The sequence below is a fragment of the Mobula hypostoma genome, chromosome 10, assembly GCF_963921235.1.
Source record: "Mobula hypostoma chromosome 10, sMobHyp1.1, whole genome shotgun sequence".
NCBI lineage: Eukaryota > Metazoa > Chordata > Chondrichthyes > Myliobatiformes > Myliobatidae > Mobula > Mobula hypostoma.
In genome coordinates, this window is record NC_086106.1 from 96051401 (window position 1) to 96072141 (window position 20741).

Here is a 20741-nt window from a genome sequence, read left to right on the forward strand (position 1 = left end):
CACAATTTTATGTGAGCATGCACTGGTTCCTTGACACAAAAATAACTTCCTGTTTTTAATATTTTCATAATGGCTCAATAGCTCCAGTTGAATTTTACCTTGTCATCCGTGACTGTATAGATGTAGCTTAGCTGTGAAATACCTCTAAGGGGCCTCATTATCAACTATTTTGCTATCCACTACATAAAAACTCCTTATTATTGCACACAGAGCGTGGGTAATACCAAAGCCACTCACCAGTTAAATCTTTACATGTAACATGTATCCATCGCATACTAAATATTATGTGTGAAAAAGTTTTATGGGAACACTCCAAAACTCACTCTTGAGCATATCTTGAGCAACACACACAAAATGCTGGAGGAACTCGGCAGGTCAGGCATGGAGGGAAATATACAGTCAATGATTCAGGGCCGGATCCTTCATAAGGATTCGAAAGGAAAGGGCTGAGGGCATTCTAGTAGCACACAATGTGTGAAGACCAAATCACACTTGTGCATGATGCTTACTGAAGAGCTTTTCATTAAAAGTGTTTTAAGGATTACAAGTAAAATACGCAGTGGAAGAAAATATTTTAGAATAAATATTGACGTGAGAGCTCATGTCTGTTTCCTTAGCAGCAACTAAGACTTTAAGAAAGAGAATTAAATATGAATGGAATATTTCAGAAACAGTAGACATACTTGCAAGAAAATTAAAATTAAGGAAAATTTCTTAAAAGGAACAAAAGGATAGTTTTTTCACATCTTTACCTGATGTTCCCATGAGGTAGGATTTCAAAAATCTACCCTAAAGAGGAACATAGGCACTATTGCTGGATTACTGCTAACTAACTGCACTGTATCAAACTTCAGTGATTACCTAGTCATAAGTAATGGGAGCTGTCTAGAGAATAGCTTTGACATTTTAAAAAAATATTTGTACCACTCTGTGCTTGTAAGAGCTGTTTCATTCCGACAATTGTATTGTAGTTTTTCACTCTCTTTAAGATAATCAAAATCAGATTTAAAAAAAAATTCTCTTTCAAATCTCTTACCAGCTCTTCTTTCAGTTAGTCCTGATGAAGGGTCTCAGTCCGAAACGTTGACTGTACCTCTTCCAATAAATGCTGCCTGGCCTGCTGTGTTCACCAGCAACTTTTATGTGTGTTGCTTGAAATTCCAGCATCTGCAGATTTCCCCGTGTTTGCGTAAAAAAAAATGTTTTATTTTAACTTTTAACAATAGTGATCAAAAGACTGAGAAGAACTTGAAAACTTTTTTTTGTGTAGGATTTTCTACGCAATATCCCGGGCAGTGTTCTGTCATCTGAATTGTATGAAAAGTGGATGGAAGGAATAGAAATTAAGAATGAAGAGGGAAAGATACTGTCCATAAGGAAGTGAGTGAAACTTTTTTTCCACAATTATCATTTTATTGTTCAGTCTTTGGTGAATTAACTCAAATTGAACGAACCCATCTCAGCAGAAGAATCACTTTGCAAATCATAGTTCACTTAGGGGCTGCAGATTGCAGATTTTATTAGCCATCTTTAGTTGCTCTGATTATGAGGCGGTCCTTGTGGTGAAGGTTCCTCACATAGGGAGTTCCTGTGATGAAGAAGAATGGTGATATAGTCACCTGATGATAATGCGGGACTTAGATAGAAACTTGCAGGTAATATTCCCGTGCACCTGCTGTCCTTGTCTTTCTAGCTGATGGAGGGAAGTGATTTTAGAGGTGTTGCTGTGAAAACAAGGAGCCTTGGTGAGTTGCTGCAAAGCATATAGGAGATGGTTCATAATACAGCCTTGGCAATGAAGACCATTACTGGTGATGATGATGAGCTGCTTGAGTGCTGCTAGATCTGTGCTGGCAATACAGTAGTTCATTGGTAAATGGCAGCCAAGGTAACATGAGCTATAAAGGTGGGCTGTATCAACCCACCTGATTCATGAATATCCCACAGAATGGAAGTATACCATCCTTGGCCAGTTTGGCCTGTTATGACTCCTTGTACAGCAATACAGTGACCTCTTTTTGGAGGCCCTTTAGAGTTGAATCCTGACTTTGTCAGTGGTATATCCATTCAATGAAAAAGCTCATCCAGACGAACAGAGAAATTTCAACACAATTGTACCTTGTGCCTTTTAGCTGATGAATGACCTTGGGGAAATTAAGACTTACTTTCCAGCCAAGTATCTAGAAGTCAGAAATTTCATCCGATACAGTACACAGAGTCCCCATTAAGCTAAAACCTAATCAAGATTCTTTCAAAAGACTGTGAATTTAAAAATCGTGAATTATCATTAGGGTGGTTTTCAGTCTGATTGCCACATTAAAACATGACCTGGGTGGTTCCCAGGTTCAGCTGCCTGTGGAGATCTTAGCTGATGTACCTTTGTCACAAGGAAGCATGGAAAATTACTTCAAAGCTAAATGGTCCAGACACATAAATACCTCAGCCTAGAATTTTTTTATTGGAATCAAACCTGGAGTTTTTAGCATAGATTCGATACTTTTATCAGCTATTTTGGAAATGTGATCTGATTTGAAAATCAGTATAACTATATTATCTGATGATAAAACATCTTTAATGTATACTGTCTTATGGGGATATAAGGGTCTAGTTATTTTGAGGTATTAGCAGATATTCTCCTTGCCTCAATTTGAGGTTCCCATTTACTTTTAGAAGACCACTATCATACTGGTGCTTAAGAAAAACAAGGTAACGTACCTTAATTGCTATTGCCCAGGGGCACATAACATCTTCCATCATGAAGTGGTTCAAGACGCTGGTTATGGCACGCATTAAGTCTTGCCTTCCAGACAATCTCGACCCAGTTACCGCTGAAACAGGGCAATGGCAGATGCCATGTCTCTGACCCATTGCTCATCTCTGGAACATCTGGACAGTAAAGACTCCTATGGTAGACAATTGTTTATTGACTACTGCTCTGCCTTCTATACTATAATTTCAAGCAAACTATCTCTAAACTCCTAGAGCTGTGATTCAACACCTCCATTTGGAACTGGTTTTCCTGACAACAGACCGTAATCAGTAAGGATAAGCAGCAACAAATCCACCATGATTATTCTCAGCACCAGTGCACCACGAAACTGCATCTTCAGATTCTTACTTTACTCCCTGTACACTCATGACTGCAGAGTCAAATTCATCTCTAACTCCATCCATAAATTTGCAGATGATACCACTGTAGTGGGCTGTATTTCAAATAACGATGTTGGAGTATGGGAGGGAGAAGGCCTAGTGACATGTTGTCTTGACGGTAATCTTTCCCTCAACGTCAGCAAATGAAAGAGCTGGTCATTGATTGTAGGAGTGGGCGTGGGGGTGGGCAGTGCACATACTCATGTTTGCATCAATGGTGCTGAGGTCAAGGGTGTTCAGAACTTCAAGTGGACATCACCAATAGCCAGTCCTGGACCCAGCTCACCAACCCCTCTACTTTGTCAGGAGGCTAAAAAAAATCTAACATGACCCCTCTGAGACTCCCTAATTTTATTGATGCGCCATAGAAAGCATTCTGTCTCGATGTGCCCTTGCTTGGAATTGTGATTGCTCTGCACGTGACGGTAAAAAAAAAGTGCGTTGAGTGGTGGACATAGCTCAGCACATTATGAGAGCCAGCATCTTCTCCATGGACGTTCAGGTCTAACTCATCAATAATTTTGATGTGTTTCAGTCTGATTGAGCAGCTTCCCGAAGCAAATGTCCTTCTTCTTCGTCACCTATTTTGTGTTTTAAATCGCATCGAAAAAAACTCAGAGGAGAACCAGATGACAGCTTTCAACCTGGCTCTTTGCATTGCCCCAAACATGCTGTGGCTTCCGAGTCCCATGAGCCCAGAAGAAGAGAGCAAATGCACACGAAAGGTAAAAAAAAATTACTTCTGCAAGCAGTTCAGAATTTACAATAACCTATTATTTGGTAAAGTTAATAGGGAGATACTGTATATATCAACGTTCTCAAATCTCATTAAAGGCCACAATAATAACACGTGTGGAAGGTCCAATGTGGAGACAGCTAAGGACACAATGACAGTTATTTTGTGGGTGGTGCGTATACTTGGGATTCCTTGTAGCTATGGGCATCTGTGGGCATCTGTCACAAAGATTTGTTTCAGCTTTCAACAAGTTTACCATATCTATTGGAGAATCTGTACAATACTATTACACAATGCATTGACTTCAAGCTCATTGCTTGGTGCATCAGCTGCAGTAGTGGACTGTTGCGACTTGTCAGCTCTATCTCACCGATCACTGTTATCTTCCCCTGTCAGTAAAGAGAAGTAAGATGAAAAAAAGAAGGGAAGGAAGAGAGGAAAGTTATGAACTCATTCTAAATCAGGTTCTTGCCAAATAGTTGAAAAGAAATGACCATTTATTAATGTCATTCTTAAATCAAATATTTAGTTTATATTTGCTCTGTCCACTCATCTGTAATCTTTGACCCTTAAACACAATTGCAGACTCCAATCATGAGTAAATTGTAATTTATTAATTTATAATTTGTAATTTAGTTTGTAATTTGTAATTTATTATTTGATAACATTTATCATAATTAGAATCGGATTTTCTTTCAACTGTCTGATAAAAGTTCATGTTATTGGACACAGACTGAACTCTGAATCGGAGGACTGCTTGGATTTGTAGTATGATTCCACATTCCTGTAGTTCCTAAATACTGTATGTTTTGGGGTACAGATGAGAAAACAGATTGAATAAATTCCTGTCAAAGTTACCCTTGAAAACTAGTGTCACTGAGTCACTACCTACTAATTCTGTTGTTGAACGTCAATCAAATTCAGCCAAGGTAGTGATGAGCATCTGCACTTGAAATTCATCTTTGTTGCTTTTGCGATAGCAGCTGTTGTGCATTGTATCCTACTTCTGAAATATAATTCTGGTGACTACAATGGAACGGAATTTCAGTAATTTTCAGACACAGTTATGCGTTTGGCATATGCGGCCAATAAGAACTTCATACTCTGTTAGCATTAAGTATCAATGCATAACGTCAGCTTGGATGACATTTTCAGATCAATAGTGGGACTTGAACATTGCCAACTAAGAGAACCTGACACTCAAATGGGAGAAAATTACCCTGTGGCTCAGTGTGAATGCCAAAGCATTCTTTCTCTACCTATCCATCTTTAACTCCTTAATATAACTCAGTAATTCTGGCACACATATGATCATGAATTCCCACTGCTTCCTCTCAATGGGACATCATCCTACCTTTAGGCTCAAAGTAGACACGTGAGAAAGGTCAACTGTCAAATCTAGAAAGTTCTTGCACACTCAACATCACAGAAACTCCTACATCACTTAGCATCTTCAAAAAATTGATTAATGAACAATGGTTTCCCCATTGAAACAGACAAAGATCCAGGTTAGAGCTGTTGATTATTTATCCTTTCAACAAAAGATTTCAGGTTACACAAACCTTTTCTCACCCACACAGGCTCTGTCAGTGTCACCATTCTTACCATTGGATCTTTCAGCCTCTTTCCATTCTTGGCACTTTGATCACTTCATTTCTGTCACTGAAGGTTATCTGCAAATACCACACTGCCAAGCGCAGCAGCATTATCATGACGCACTCTTTCCTCTCTTGTGCCTCATTCCCCATTCCTACAACTACCTCACCTTCCATATCCTCCCTGGTTTCTTTACCCTGCTGTCCACATTCACTCTTGTCCCCCCATTAACTCTTCACCCTCTTGCCATTTTTAATCCGTCTTGGTGGTGTTGCTCAGTAAATGTGCACAAAGCATGCATCAGTTGTTAGTCAGCAGACTCAAACTTATGTCACAGGACCTGAACTTGCAAACCCAGCAGAGATATTGTCAGCCATTCCTTTCAAAAAACATTAATTGGATTGAAAATTGAAGTAGAATTTTAAATTTTCTGCAGGATTTTCACTGTCCTTCGTTTGAACTGATTCATCAATTTTAATTTAAATGGTTATTTAAGTTGATTAATTTTCCTAGAGTTTCTGATAATAGTTATAAGTTGTCTATTTTATATCAGACAGTTTGCCTATGGCTTTCAAGAAGAGATAGCTGTCCAGGAAACTTCCATGGATGGCGAAGAAAGAGAAATCAATATTTTGTAATAATACTATTTGCTTCAGACATTAACACAGAAGTTGCAAACGATGTTATAATTTCACTAGTTAAGGAACAACTTAATCACAACTATAACATTGATATTGTGTGATAGCTGCTGTTTGCTAACATAGTCAAACTTTTTAATGTTTTCTATAATACATTTATCAAAACAGTATACTTAAATACCGTCTCTCATTGTAAAGTAATCATTGCCTTCCACAAATTAATCAGTATCTATTTGTTCTTCTGCTTCATTCCTAAGACATTACACCTCTGGGAAAGAAAATAAAGCATTTTGTTACATCAAAGGTTATTACAGAAAGATATACTCAGTGGCTACTTTACTTGGTACATTCTGCACCTAATCAAGTGGCCACTGAGTGTACATTGCATGTAGTGATGAATTAAATTCTGTTTTCTTTCTTCCAGGTGGCTATTCTTGTACAGTTCATGATTGAAAAGTCTTCCCAAATCTTTGGCAGTGGGCTGAATACTCTCTTTGTGGGATCACGGACCGTCCAGCGGGGCAATTCTGAGGACTCTTTAGGTTTGTGGTGCTTTGCTCATTGCTTTTCCATGGACTTTGTTTGACTGTTTCTCAAGATTTAAAACAATTTTTTAGCAGATGGAATTCTTATCCATAAAATAACTACCAATAATAAGTCGTAAAAGCCCAAGTGACAGAAATCTGACATCTGCTTGGGACGAGCAGTGATTATTAAAGCTCAGTAGTTAAAATTATAGTTCGTACTTGGTAAAGAGGTGTGCAGAGCTGTGTATGTTGATCATGTACAGTACTCAGTCTAAATCGTTCTGTCAGTTTCTCTTAACTTTCTCTGAAGCTCTGCAGGCGTTTTCTAAATATGTGTTTAAATCTTAACAGATTTATCATCACTATTTCATAACTGAACATCTATTAGTCAAGAGCCCTTTTACAAAAAGTTAGACATGTGCTGGGTTCCCATATTAGCTCTGTTGTGATTTAGCTGATTTCACCATGTAAGTCGTATGTTTAACTTTCAAGGTGGAATTTTAGACCTGTAATACTCACTGATATTAAATCTCTGTGCAAGTGTTAACCTGTCGCCATCATTCCTACTGAACACTGACACAAGGTAAAGTAGCAGGTTGGAAAATGGGGAGCAAGATGCCCATTTTCTAGGTACATGATTGTTACAAGAATATTCTAGTGTGGTCTAGGTTCTGATTCATACAGTCCTTGAGTATCCTGCTTTGGGTGATTACAGGTTACAAAGGCTGGAATGTGGACACAGTGACAATGCAAATTAATTTCTACCAGTGTATTGCCTGCTCTTATCAGTCTTCACTCAGTGTATAAATCTCTTCAGCCAGGTCACACAGTCAAGATTCTTTGTCGTGGTTTGAAAGCAATGTCCAGGTTGAGCTAGTCTTGAATTGTTTAGAAGTGGTGTTAAACTGAAGCATTTTCTATTCTAAATAAAAACAGCAACAAACTCAAAACAGCAAAAAGGTGCAGAGTGAAACAGAATGGTGCAAAGGTACTAGAGCAATCTGAGTAGTGTAGAAAGAAATGTTGAAGTGACAATAGCAGACTAGCTATGAAATGTAGAATTAAAGAGGCTAAGAGCATGGTTGCATAACAAGGAAGGGGTTGTGAAAAAGCTGATTGGTTCAGAAGTCTGATAGCAGTGGAAAAGAAGCTGTTCTTGAGTCTGGACAGCCAGACTTTCAGATTCCTGTATCACAGAAATTAAGAGGAGAGAAAAAGGAATGGCCAGGATGACGGTATCCTGGACGGGTAACATTTGTCAAACTAAACTGGATGGAAGGAAGTGATGGAAATTTTGAAGAAGAACAAGGGAATTCAGTTTAAACCCAAATACTTCAAAATCAAACGTTCCAACCTACATCACTTAAGCAGATTATTTGATCATTATTATTTATATAAACTTGTTGAATGCAAACTGACTGTCATCTTTAATCAAATTGCATTGGTGAATGAACTTTAAAAAGTACTTTACCAGCTACAAGGTATTTCGGACTTCCTGAAATTATGGAGGAATCTCTTGCCTGGGATTCATTCTGATTTAATGCTACGTTATAGTGTTATTGTCTTTATTGCCTACAGTAGGGGTACATTTGCCTTTTAGTTAGTTGTGGCGCCAAATTGAATGTTTTCTCTAGTTTTGATATACTGCAACTGCAAATTTTTAAGGTTATTAGAAAATTTTAAAAAATAGGAGCAGGAATAAGCCATACACCCCCTCAAGCTGGCTCCATTTTTCCACTGACCTTGGCCTCAACTTCTCATTGTTTCCAATAAACCTTATTTCCCTATGGTGCAAAAATCTGCTATCTTAGCATTGAACACATTCAGTGACTCAGTCTCCAAGACTCTCAGAGAATTCCAAGGATTCATGGCCCTTGCAGGGAAGAAATTCTTCCTGAGTCTGGTCTTAAATGAGCAAGTCATTATTCTGAAACCATGCTCTATATTTCTAGATTCCCCCACACTGGGAAACATCTAAACTAATACCCTCCTTCCACCCCCACCCCCCAAAACCCCACCCAATGATAAAGGTTTTCCTTATTACATGCTGACTTTCTGAGTTTCAAGTGCATGGAGCACAACAGCTTTTTGAAGTCTATTTCAATTTAAAAAGTGCTCTCTTTTACCAAAGAGAATAATCTCCACATTATAATGCACTTTTCAAATTTTTATCCACAGTTAACCTGCTTACGTTCATTTGTAGACTCATTCTGTCCTTGTTACAACGTGTTGTTTCACCCATGTTTATATTGTTCGCAAATTTGGCTATGAAACTCTTAAGCTCTTTGTCTAAATCACCGGCATACCTTGTCAGATCATTGAACTTTTACTTATTCTAATAGTTACACCCCGCCAGCCTTAAATTTACCCAATTATCTTCCGTTTTACATTAAAACATAACTTAAACCAGTTTATTCCATTAATTACATCCATGTAGTTAGATTAAGGAATTTAATTATATACTGCCTGGTGTAGAACTGAAGTACAGAGACTAATTCTATGACAAAATGTGCTGATGTCAGCTAGAAAGTTAGAATGCTCTTCTAATATAGACGGGACAAAATCTGCGAGAGTTTCTGTTTTATAATCTAATAAGCAGCTTTTCTCACAGTGCACAATAGGAGTTAGGTTTGGGTTGGCTATGATAACTAATTGAACACCATCCCTTGGAACAGAGTTTCCATCGTGTCTACACGAATATGTACAGTAGCTTTGATCATTTGTGGAAAAACACTGCAACGAGGTTCAGCATGTTCAGACAAGATCACAAAATCCATGTGGAAACAATATAACTTGTGAAAGATGGTGCAGGTGTGACACGGTGACACCACACAGGCAACAAGCAAAGTATTAATTATTCTATTAATAGACTCTTTCTGGACTATGATCACTGCAATCCACAGACTGTAATTTCACCTTGGGAGTGTGCTTTTGAACCGTCAGTACAAACTGGCATTTTTATGGTATCCTGATGGATTCAGTGAACTGGACTTTTGAGAATGCAGACAGCCACAGCAGCCACTTGGAGCTGGATCGGAGCAGTGGTGCCTGGCCCTGAGAGCAAAAAACGAACTGATATTTGGCTGGTTTAAGTGCTGAGCCAGCTTAAATAGAGCAAGGCATCAAGGATGAACCACTAACGAGAGAAAATCTGCAGATGCTGGAAATCTGAGCCACACACACAAAATGCTGGAGGAACTCAGCAGGTCAGGCAGCATCTAGGAAAAGAGTACAGTTGACGTTTTGGGCTGAAACCCTTCGGCATGACTGTGGTCAAAGAGTTGGAAAGCAGCAGGAATCACAGCAGGGGGGCAGTGGGAGATAGTTTCACTGAAGTCCCAATGAAGGGAAGATTTAAACTTCTTCAGGGTAGGCATCCCCGGACAAGACTTCGCAGAGTAGCAATCCAATCACAAACAAGAGGAAATCTGCAGATGCTGGAAATCCGAGCAACACACAAAATGCCGGAGGAACTCAGCAGGCCAGGCAGCATCTATGGTAAAATGTACAGACGGCATTCTGGGCTGAAATCCTGGTCAGAATCCTGGCAGACTCACTGTTCAACTCACTACTCTGTGAGGTTCACTCACCTCAGCTTCACTCCATGAAACTCCTGGACCAGCTGCAACGTTGAACTGGCTCTGTGGCTGTGGACTCACTTTCTGGGACTCTATGGTTAACGTTCTGAGTGTTATTTGTTTACTTTCTTATCATTTGCACAATTTGGTCTTTTATTTACACATTGGATGTTTGATGGACTTTGTTGTGTGAGTTTTTTTAATGGGTTCTATTGTGTGTTTTGTGGCTGTCTGCAAGAAGTTGAATTTTAAGGTTATATATAGTATACATATAGTAGTTTGATAATATATGTACATTGAACTTTGAAATTTGAACTTTGAACAATATATTTCTTTCAATGTCATTTTTACAGATGTGGACTCGATACAGCCACACTATTCTTCTGATGATACAGAATCAGTGTCGTCTGATCAAAGTAAACAAAATCTTCAAAAGGAGCAGCAAAGGAACTCCGTCTTCATCACCTCGAATGATTCCAAGCCGTATGCTACTGAACAAACCAAGGACACATGGAGTCAGCAAAGATTCTTCAGTGAAGGAGTGTCATCCAGGACATTACTAGAGAAAAGTGACAGCGGAGACCTCTGTGAGCAATCTGAAAATGAGTCCTTGTATTCTTGTTCCTCCGTCTCTTCACTTGCAGCTATTCAAAGCATTGAGTCTGCTCGAGACCGCTGTTCGTCAGAGCCCAGCGTTTGCCTGTCGCACCATCTTGCTTTGTCGCATGAGCCAGTGGCCCGCCAATCCAGCTGTGATGCAACCATGACTCATGGCCACATTGATTACTTACAGCAGTTGAAAATGCTTCAGATTGAAAGCCAGAAGCTATTAGATGATGGGAGAGGACTTGTTTCTAATAAAATGAAATATGCATTTTGGAGATCTCCTCAGATAAATGCCAAAATGAAGCAGCCTAACCCCCATAGACTGAATTTCTCAACAAGGTCAAGTTTATCTAGTCTGTCTTCTCCTACAACCTCCCCATCAGAATCATCACTTAGTTCAATAGATAGTGCCTTCTCTTATTCTGAATCTTCAATGTTTGGTCATAATGACTCTTTCCTCTCAATGTTGGGGAATTCTGGAAGAAACCAGGTATCCTCATCTTATACCTCCAATAGGCTTTCTGGTAAATTAGTTGGGGCATCGCCATCTTCAATGGCTTCTTGCCTTGACGATGTGCATTGGTACAATGGCATGGAGAAAGAAAGGAACATGGATTACGAAAATGAGGGAGAGGATTCTGCCCAAATATCAATGAGGCACAAAAATCAAGCATCTTTGGACATTGGAAATTCTGAGAAAGATGTTGGATGTTTTACAAATGCAACATGCGTTGGACAAGATCACACAGAGAAAAATATTGTCCCAAATAACACAGAGATGTTAAATGGAGAAAGTCACCAGGAAATAAACAGTTTGACTGTTCTTAATGCAACACAATCACCAGAGGACCCAACTAGTAGTACTATTAAACGCACAAAAATAACCTTCTACATGACTCCAGGAAAGATCTTATCTATACAGCACCGTGGTGATCAAGATGTGCAGAACCCTGAAGTTACTGATGCTGAACAAGATGACAACAGCCACTATGCCGTTTCATCACCCAGAAAAGAAACTCAAAGACGGTCGGCACAGACTATAAAGCTCCACATCCCACAATCTGTGTTTTATGGACAGAATTCACCTTTAGTTCTTCAGTCAGTGGGCCGAAGGCAAATCGTTGAAAGGTCGAAACCATCTGAGCAGGATATTACACCCAAGGACTTTTTACCCAGAAGTCCTTCCAGAGACTCTCTTTCACAGAGCGACAAGGACTGCTCAAGTCCTTCCCACCGTCCTCAGCAATGCAGCAATAGCGCAAGTAACAAAAGGCATTCCCTTCGCATTGTCATGCCTCCCTCTGTAAAAAGTACTGTCAAGGACTACTTCCTCCATAATGAGGCTAAACTCCGCTTCAGAGACACGACAACAGTTGCGAGCGAGCTAGTTAGCGGCAGGCAAGAATGGCAAAGGAGACAGTGCACCAAGACATATTTAGAAGACTTTGAAAATATTGTTTACACAGATGAATCTTATGTCTAAAAATTCTATCAGATGTTTTCATTACACCTGGTCAGCTCTTCATATTTTGTTACTGATATACCAGTTCCTACATAAAAGACGACATGGGTGGTACTTATGTATATTGAACACTGGCAGCATTAACATGGCCTAGAGGATTTTGTTTCAGTCATTAGCAATCTTCTACATGTTTGTAGGATGTTCTCCATCCATTATTTTAATGGAAAAGCTAACTGCTTAAAGCCTATTGAAGTACTGGACAGAGGGACAATTTTTACTTTTATATTTCTAATATTGAAAGCATCATTTTCTGTATTTATATCATGACAATGTTTCTCACAACCTCTTTCTCATTTTGTTTCCCTCTGGCTTAAGCACACCCAGTTTTTCTTTGGGAGTTTTTTCTTTGATGTCAGGCTGATGTTGATGGCTTTCCTCTACGATGTCTGATCCAAACTTTGTGATTGAGCAATCGATTTGCCTTTGTGTTACAAAGAGTATTGCACTAACTGAACAGGCATTGGGAAGATTACCATGAAGTTTCAGGCATGTAATTGAAGTCCAGTTAGAGCCCTAAGCACATTGGCACCTATAAATCAGGTGCTGCGCATATTGGTGATTGAGGTCGTAGAGTCACACAGCCCAGAAACAGACACATCTGCCCATCAAATCCATATCCATCAAGTCAAGCATCCATTTTCCACAACCGTGTTTCGTTTCCCCACATTCCATTAACTTCCCCTTAATTTCTCCGCTCACCCACACATTGAAAACAATTTACAGTGGCCCACTAACTCACTAACCTCCAGATCTTAGGGAATGCAGAGGAAACAGGAGCACCTGGAGTAAGCCACACAGTCACAGAGAAAAGGTGCAAGTTCTATAGCACCAGATGTCAGAATTGAATGCTACTAGCCGGGTCTGGGAGGCAGCAGATGTGCTTACCAGCATGTCACTCAACAGATATCTACCTGCAGGGAAGAAATCTGCACTACTTAAAGGGGAAACAAATTCTACATGTATAGATTTTCTTGATTACTGGAATGTTTGATTGACCATTCCACCAATTGCCTTCACCGGATTGCTGGGTTTGATAAATACAGTCATAATCTCTAATCATCAGGATGTGCCATTTACTGTCTGTTACAGATGACCTCAATCGAGAGGAGGGAGGGGGAGGCTATCATAATTGGCTTCTCAGGAGATTAAGATGTGCCAGTGTTAAAGGCTTGTTTATCTAGTATGTGCACGTGACTATCAGGCAAGAGCAAAAACAAGCCTGTTTAATGATTCTAGTTGGTTGTCCTTGTAAACACAACAGAAAATGCCATTAGATTGGATATTTATTTGCTTACCTCTCTGGTTTCTTGCCTGACTTTATACGGATTATGCAGTGAGACTGAGAAGGTATGGCTCTCAAACCCGAAACTTTGGTACATTCCTTTTCACGTTTTCCACTTGGATTTCATTTTAACAATGGTACCCATTTCTCAATGGCATAGAAGGTGTGGATAATTTTTATTTTGAAAAAAAATTGCTGTCCCTTTGTTCCTGCATGAACAATATTAATTGTATAGTGTATAGAGCTGAAGCAAATGTTAAACTATTGCATTTATTTTAATCTGAGCTATTAACTACCTTGAATGTTACACATTTTGAGGAATATTTTAGATCACCATATTTATTATAACTAATGAACACTAAAGTTTTTTTTATAATTATATAAAGCTTTATTAAAAATTAGTTAATTCTATGTGTCATTGGAACCTGACTATAGTAGTTAAAGGAGACAAGGTCAAACTCTCAGTAGAATAATACAAGCTGATCTCAATCAGAGTGGGCAAGGGAGAGGAAAAATAAACAGACTCACATTACTGGGTGCTAATTGTTGGAGCACATGTTTGTTTGGATGTTAATTGAAGATAACACTGGGTTTTAATTTGATAGCCCAATAGCTAATAGTGAGCAAGAATTCATTGTCTCAACCTGCAGATAAAGAATGGCAACCTATGATGTATCATTGCTCAATGGAATCTAATCCCAGTAATAATTTGGACCTTCACAATAAGATGACAGAAAACTGAGGGGCCAGTATGCAGGGAGTTGGGGCAAGTGGGGCGGAGAGGGATGGGATTGAAAAGTATAATACAACAATGTTCAGTGCAGCTCAAGACTTTGAGAGGTGCAGTAACTTGGAAAATAGTGAATGGATTTGACATTCATGTGGATTAAACACTTCAGAAATTATTGGCAGAAAAAGGTGATAGCTAAGTATATTAAGAGATCTGAGTTTCTGGCGAGAGTTTGTATGGTCACCCAGGTGCAGTCAATGTCAGAATAATTGGAACAATGCTTGAAGAGAAAAATGATAATTTTCTTTTCATTCTGGAATTAAGTAAAAGAAGTATATTTCAGCTATGCTATCCAACTTGCCAATAAAGTCATAGAGTTAAATGGCATGGAAGCAGGCCTCTTGGCCAGCTCTTCTATGCCCATCAAGGTGCCTACTGGGCTAGTCCTTTTGGCCACACATTTTAATTCCACATCCCATTCCCATTCTGATATGTCTATCCATGGCCTCCTCTACTGTAAAGATGAAGCCACACTCAGGTTGGAGGAACAACACCTTATATTCCGTCTGGGTAGCCTCCAACCTGATGGCATGAACATTGACTTCTCTAACTTCCATTAATGCCCCACCTCCCCATCGTACCCCATGAATTATTTCCCATCCTCTGGGCTTCCCCCCTCTCCCTTTCATTCCCCCTAGGCCTCCCATCCCATGATCCTCTCATATCCCTTTTGCCAATCAACTGTCCAGCTCTTGGCTCCATCCCTCCTCCTCCTGTCTTCTCCTATCATTTTGGATCTCCCCCTCCCCCTCACACTTTTAAATCTCTTACTGTCTCTTCTTTCAGTTAGTCCTGACAAAGGGTCTCGGCCCGAAACGTTGACCGTACCTCTACCTATAGATGCTGCCTGGCCTGCTGCGTTCACCAGCAACTTTTATGTGTGTTGCTAGTCCTATTTGCCTGCATTTGACCCATGTGTCTCTGAACCTCTATACATGAGCCAGTCCAAATGTCTTCTAAACACTAATTGTCTGCAGTTTTCATTCTAATCAGAAGACTCAAAGCATCCGGTATTGACCTTCATTGTAAATTGTACTGGAACAGAAAAGGAATGTCAGACATGTTTATGTAATGGCTTCACATCACGATAATTATTCTTGTGTTGCATTCTCCTTATGCTGATGAGGAAGTTACTGCTATTGTACCAACCTAGCAGTTAAAATTGCAATCCTGGATCAATGTGTGATTGGACTCCAACTAGAAGGAGACAGCTGCTTCAGGTGAGTGCTCTTGCTGTCTGCTGCAATAAACAGCCTAAAATTCCAAACAATGGAAATGGAGAAGGATGTTTCAGATAAGTTTCTAAATGATATTGAATGGCTTCCCACTTAATTTCTGTTACACATCCTTGGTTAGATAGAACTGTAATCTATTGACAACATTCTTAGCATGAAGGGAAAAATTATCAATAATAAAATTGGATCATAGGTTTTGACTTGTCTTAATTTGTCTGACCAAGTCAGACACCATAGTGTTTTGTTGAAGCTGTCCTTAAATTTAGACATATGGTATAATGAAATCTTTTATTATGCTTTGTAACACCAAAACATAAAATCTAATTGAAAGGAAAACAAGGGAGCAGGACATAACTTGTGTATGTTTGTTTATACTTTAAGCGAGGGGCACACATATAACGTGATAGTGTCAAGACGTATGCAATTCATGTATTTTTGCATATAACCATAATGAATTAAATAAGCAATGAAGAATGCTGAATCAAACAATACATTTACAAGATTACTCAAATAGTACTGAAATATTAAATTCACAGAACTCCTCCCTGCTTAGCTATAAACTCCAACTCAATATAGAGTGCATCTCATATGTATACATTGAATATGATATAATATAACTACTATATAGACATCCACAGCATAGTAAATTTTAAATTGTCCATTCAGGCCTGAAGATTTAATCACTGTGGGGGATTTCTTACTCTTATGCGATAATGTCTTTCTTGACAAGGGGAATCACTCTGCTTGGCAGGTGAAACTTGTGGCTGAGAGGACAACCTCAGGTCCTGGAGCCCCCTCAATAGTGGTTGTAGGAGTTGACTCTGAGACTGCAGAAAGAGGTTCTGGCCATCTTTTTTCTCCTTTTCTACTCCGATCTTACTTTTTCTCACCTTCCTTTTTTGCTTCTTCTAGTTTCCTGTGAGTATCTCTCAATTTGCTAATTTCTTGAGAAATTAGATCTCATTTATTCTCTTCCATTTCCACAGAACTTATGTTATCCTCCTCTCTCTCTATCTTTTTTTTCTTTATAGATGTGTATCATGAACTTGGGAAGGTTCACTTAGTTCACTGGAGTATTCTCTTATTAATCTTTTTCTTGCTCCCTTTATGATCTGTTCTCTTAAGAAACATAGAAACATAGAAAACCTACAGCATAATACAGGCCCTTTGGCCCACAATGCTGTGCTGAACATGTACATACTTTAGAAATTACCTAGGGTTACCCATAGCCCTCTATTTTTCTGAGCTCCATGTACCTGCCCAGGAGTCTCTTAAAAGACCCTATCGTATCCACCTCCACCACAGTTGCCAGCAGCCCATTCTACGCACTCACCACTCTCTGCGTGAAAAAACTTACCCCTGACATCTCCTCGGTACCTAATTCCAAGCAGCCTTAAAACTGTCCCCTCTCGTGTTAGCCACTTCAGCCCTGGGAAAAAGCCTCTGACTATCCACATGATCAATGCCTCTCATCATCTTATACACCTCTATCAGGTCACCTTTCATCCTCCGTCACTGCAAGGAAAAAAGACCAAGTTCACTCAACCTGTTTTCAAAAGGCATGCTCCCTAATCCAGGCAACGTCCTTGTAAATCTCCTCTGCACCCTTTCTATAGTTTTCACATCCGTCCTGTAGTGAGCTGGCCAGAATTGAGCACAGTACTCCAAATGAGGTCTGACCAGGGTCCTATATAGCTGTAACATTACCTCTCGGCTCTTGAACTCAATCTCACGGTTGATGGAGGCCAATGCACCGTATGCCTTCTTAACCACAGAGTCAAATTGTGCAGCAACTTTGAGTGTCCTATGGACTCAGACCCCAAGTTCCCTCTGATCCTCCACACTGCCAAGAGTCTTACCATTAATACTGTATTCTGCCATCATATATGGTTTGCCAAAATGAACCACTTCACATTTATCTGGGTTGAACTCCATCTGCCACTTCTCAGCCCAGTTTTGCATCTTATGGATGTCCCACTGTAACCTTTGACAGCCCTCCACACTATCTACAACACCCCCAACCTTTGTGTTATCAGTGAATTTAGTAACTCATCCCTCCACTTCTTCATCCAGGTCTTCTATAAAAAACATGACGAGACGGAGTCCCAGAACAGATTCCTGAGGCGCACCACTGGTCACCAGCCTCCATGCAGAATATGACCCGTCTACAACCACTCTGCCTTCTGTGTGAAAGCCAGTTCTGGATCCACAAAACAACGTCCCCTTGGATCCCATGCCACCTTACTTTCTCAATAAGCCTTGCATGGGGTACCTTATCAAATGCCTTGCTGAAATCCATATACACGACATCTACGGCTCTACCTTCATCAATGCGTTTAGTCACATCCTCAAAAAATTAAATCAGGCTCATAAGGCATGACCTGCCTTTGACAAAGCCATACTGACTATTCCTGATCATATTATGCCTCTCCAAATGTTCATAAATCCTGCCTCTCAGGATCTTATCTATCAACTTACCAACCACTGAAGTTAGACTCATTGTTCTATAATTTCTTGGGCTATCTCTACTCCCTTTCTTGAATAAGGGAAGAACCAGGACCCTGGTCAGACCCCACTTGGAGTACTGTGCTCAGTTCTGGTCACCTCACTATAGGAAGGATGTGGAAACCATAGAAAGGGTGAAGAGAAGATATACAAGGATGTTGCTTGGATTGGGAAGCATGCCTTATGAGAATAGGTTGAGTGAACTCGACATTTTCTCCTTGGAGCGACGGAGGATGAGAGGTGACCTGATAGAGGTGTATAAGATGATGAGAGGCATTGATCGTGTGGATAGTCAGAGGATTTTTCCAGGGCTGAAATGGCTAGCACAAGAGTTTTAAGGTGCTTGGAAAAAGGTACAGAAGAGATATCAGGACTAAGTTTTTTATGCAGAGAGTGGTGAGTGCTTGGAATGGGCTGCCAGCGACAGTGGTGGAGGCACATACGACAGGGCAGTTTTAAGAGACTCCTGGACAGGTATATGGAGCTCAGAAAAATAGAGGGCTATGGATAACCCTGGGTAATTTCTCAGGTGAGAACATGTTCTGCACAGCCTTGTGGGCTGAAGGGCCTGTATTGTGCTGTAGGTTTTCTATGTTTCTATGTTTCTATCTGCAACCCTCCAATCCTCTGGAACTTCTCTTGTCCCCATTAATGATGCAAAGATCATTGCTAGAGGCTGAGCAATCTCCTCCCTCGCCTCCCACAGTACCCTGGGGTACATCGCGTCCGGTCCCAGAGATTTATCCAACTTGATGCTTTCCAAAAGCTCCAACACATCCTCTTTTTTAATGTCTATTTGCTCAAGCTTTTCAATCTGCTATTCATCCCTACAAGCACCAAGATCCTTTTCCGTAGTGAATACTGCAGAGAAGTACTCATTAAGTACATCTGTTATCTCCTCCGGTTCCATACACACTTTTCCACTGTCACCCTTGATTGGTCCTATTCTCTCACGTCCTATCCTCTGGCTCTTCACATACTTGTAAAATGCCTTGGAGTTTTCTTTAATCCTGCTCACCAAGGCTGTCTCATGGCCCCTTCTGGCTCTCCTAATTTCATTCTTAAGCTCCTTCCAGCTAGCTTTATAATCTTCTAGATTCCTACCATTACCTAGTTTTTTGAACCTTTCGTAAGCTTTTCTTTACTTCTTCACTAGATTTTTCAACAGCTTTTGTACACCATGATTCCTGTACCCTACCACCCTTTCCCTGTCTCATTGGAATGTATCTATGCAGAACGCCACGCAAATATCCCCTGAACATTTGCCACATTTCTGCCATACATTTCCCTGAGAACATCTGTTCCCAATTTATGCTTCCAAGTTCCTGACTGATAGCTTCATATTTCCCCTTACTCTAATTAAAAGCTTTCCTAACTTGTATGTTCCTGTCCCTCTCCAATGCTATGATAAATGAGATAGAATTGTGTTCACTGTCTCCAAAATGCTCTCCCATTGAGAGATTTGACACCTGACCAGGTTCATTTCCCAATACCAGATCAAGAACAGCCTCTCCTCTTGTAGGCTTATCTACATATTATGTCAAGAAACCTTCCTGAACACACCTAACAAACTCCACCCCATCTAAACCCTTTGCTCTAGGGAGATGCCGATCAATATTTGGGAAATTAAAATCTCTCACCACAACAACCCTTTCAACTTTCCAGAATCTGTCTCCCTATCTGCTCCTTGATGTCCCTGTTACTATTGGGTGGTCTATAAAAAACACCACGTAGAGTTATTAACCCCTTCCTGTTCCTATCTTCCACCCACAGAGACTCAGTAGGCAATCCCTCCATTACATCCTCCTTTTCTGCAGCCGTGACACTATCTCTGATCAGCAGTGCCACACCCCCACCTCTTTTGCCTCCCTCTCTGTCCTTTCTGAAGCCTGGGACTGGAAGTAACCATTCCTGCCCCCTAGCCATCCAAGCCTCTGTAATAGCCACAACATCATAGCTCCAAGTACTGATCCACACTTTAAGTTTATCTGCTTTGTTCATGATACTCCTTGCACTAAAATAGACACATCTCAAACCATCGGTCTGAGCACATCCCTACTCTATCACCTGCCTATCCTCCATCTACAAGCTTTCTCTATTTGTGAGCCAACTGCCCCTTCCTCCATCTCTTCAGTTCGGTTCTCAACCTCCCCAGCAATTCTAGATTAAGCTCTCCCCAATAGCCTTAACCAACCTTCCCGCCAGGATATTGGTTCCCAGTGGATTCAAGTGCAACCTATCCTTTTTGTACAGGTCAAGCCTGTCCCAAATGAGATCCCAATGATCCAGAAATCTGAATCCCTGCCCCCTGCTCCAATCCCTCAGCCACTCATTTATCCTCCACCTCACTCTATTCCTATACTGACTGTCACGTGGCACAGGCAATAATCCCGAGATTCCTGCTTCTCAACTTCCTTCCTAACTCCCTGTAGCCTGTTTTCAGGACCTCCTCCCTTTTCCTACCTTTGTCATTGGTACCAATATGTACCATGACCTCTGGCTGTTCACCTTCCCACTTTAGGATATTTTCTCTTGATTTCTGCATCCACAGCCTCATCTAATGAATCCTCTGTTTT

General features: G+C 40.3%; 1 protein-coding gene across 5 annotated transcripts in view; it reads left to right on the top strand.

Moving 5' to 3' along the window:
- The window catches only part of arhgap20b (Rho GTPase activating protein 20b), a 98168-nt gene extending 81823 nt beyond the window's left edge, over positions 1-16345 (top strand). For 4 of the 5 annotated variants that reach the window (XM_063060908.1, XM_063060906.1, XM_063060910.1 and 1 more), the window contains 4 exons: positions 1271-1380; positions 3686-3875; positions 6545-6662; positions 10579-16344. In XM_063060908.1, the coding sequence (XP_062916978.1) occupies positions 1271-1380; positions 3686-3875; positions 6545-6662; positions 10579-12314 (2154 nt within the window). In that variant the 3' untranslated portion in view covers positions 12315-16344. Of the gene's footprint in view, positions 1-1270; positions 1381-3685; positions 3876-6544; positions 6663-10578 lie in introns of all 5 variants that reach the window. The other variant, XM_063060907.1, reaches the window with a different exon arrangement.
- The last annotated feature ends 4396 nt before the right edge of the window (positions 16346-20741 follow it).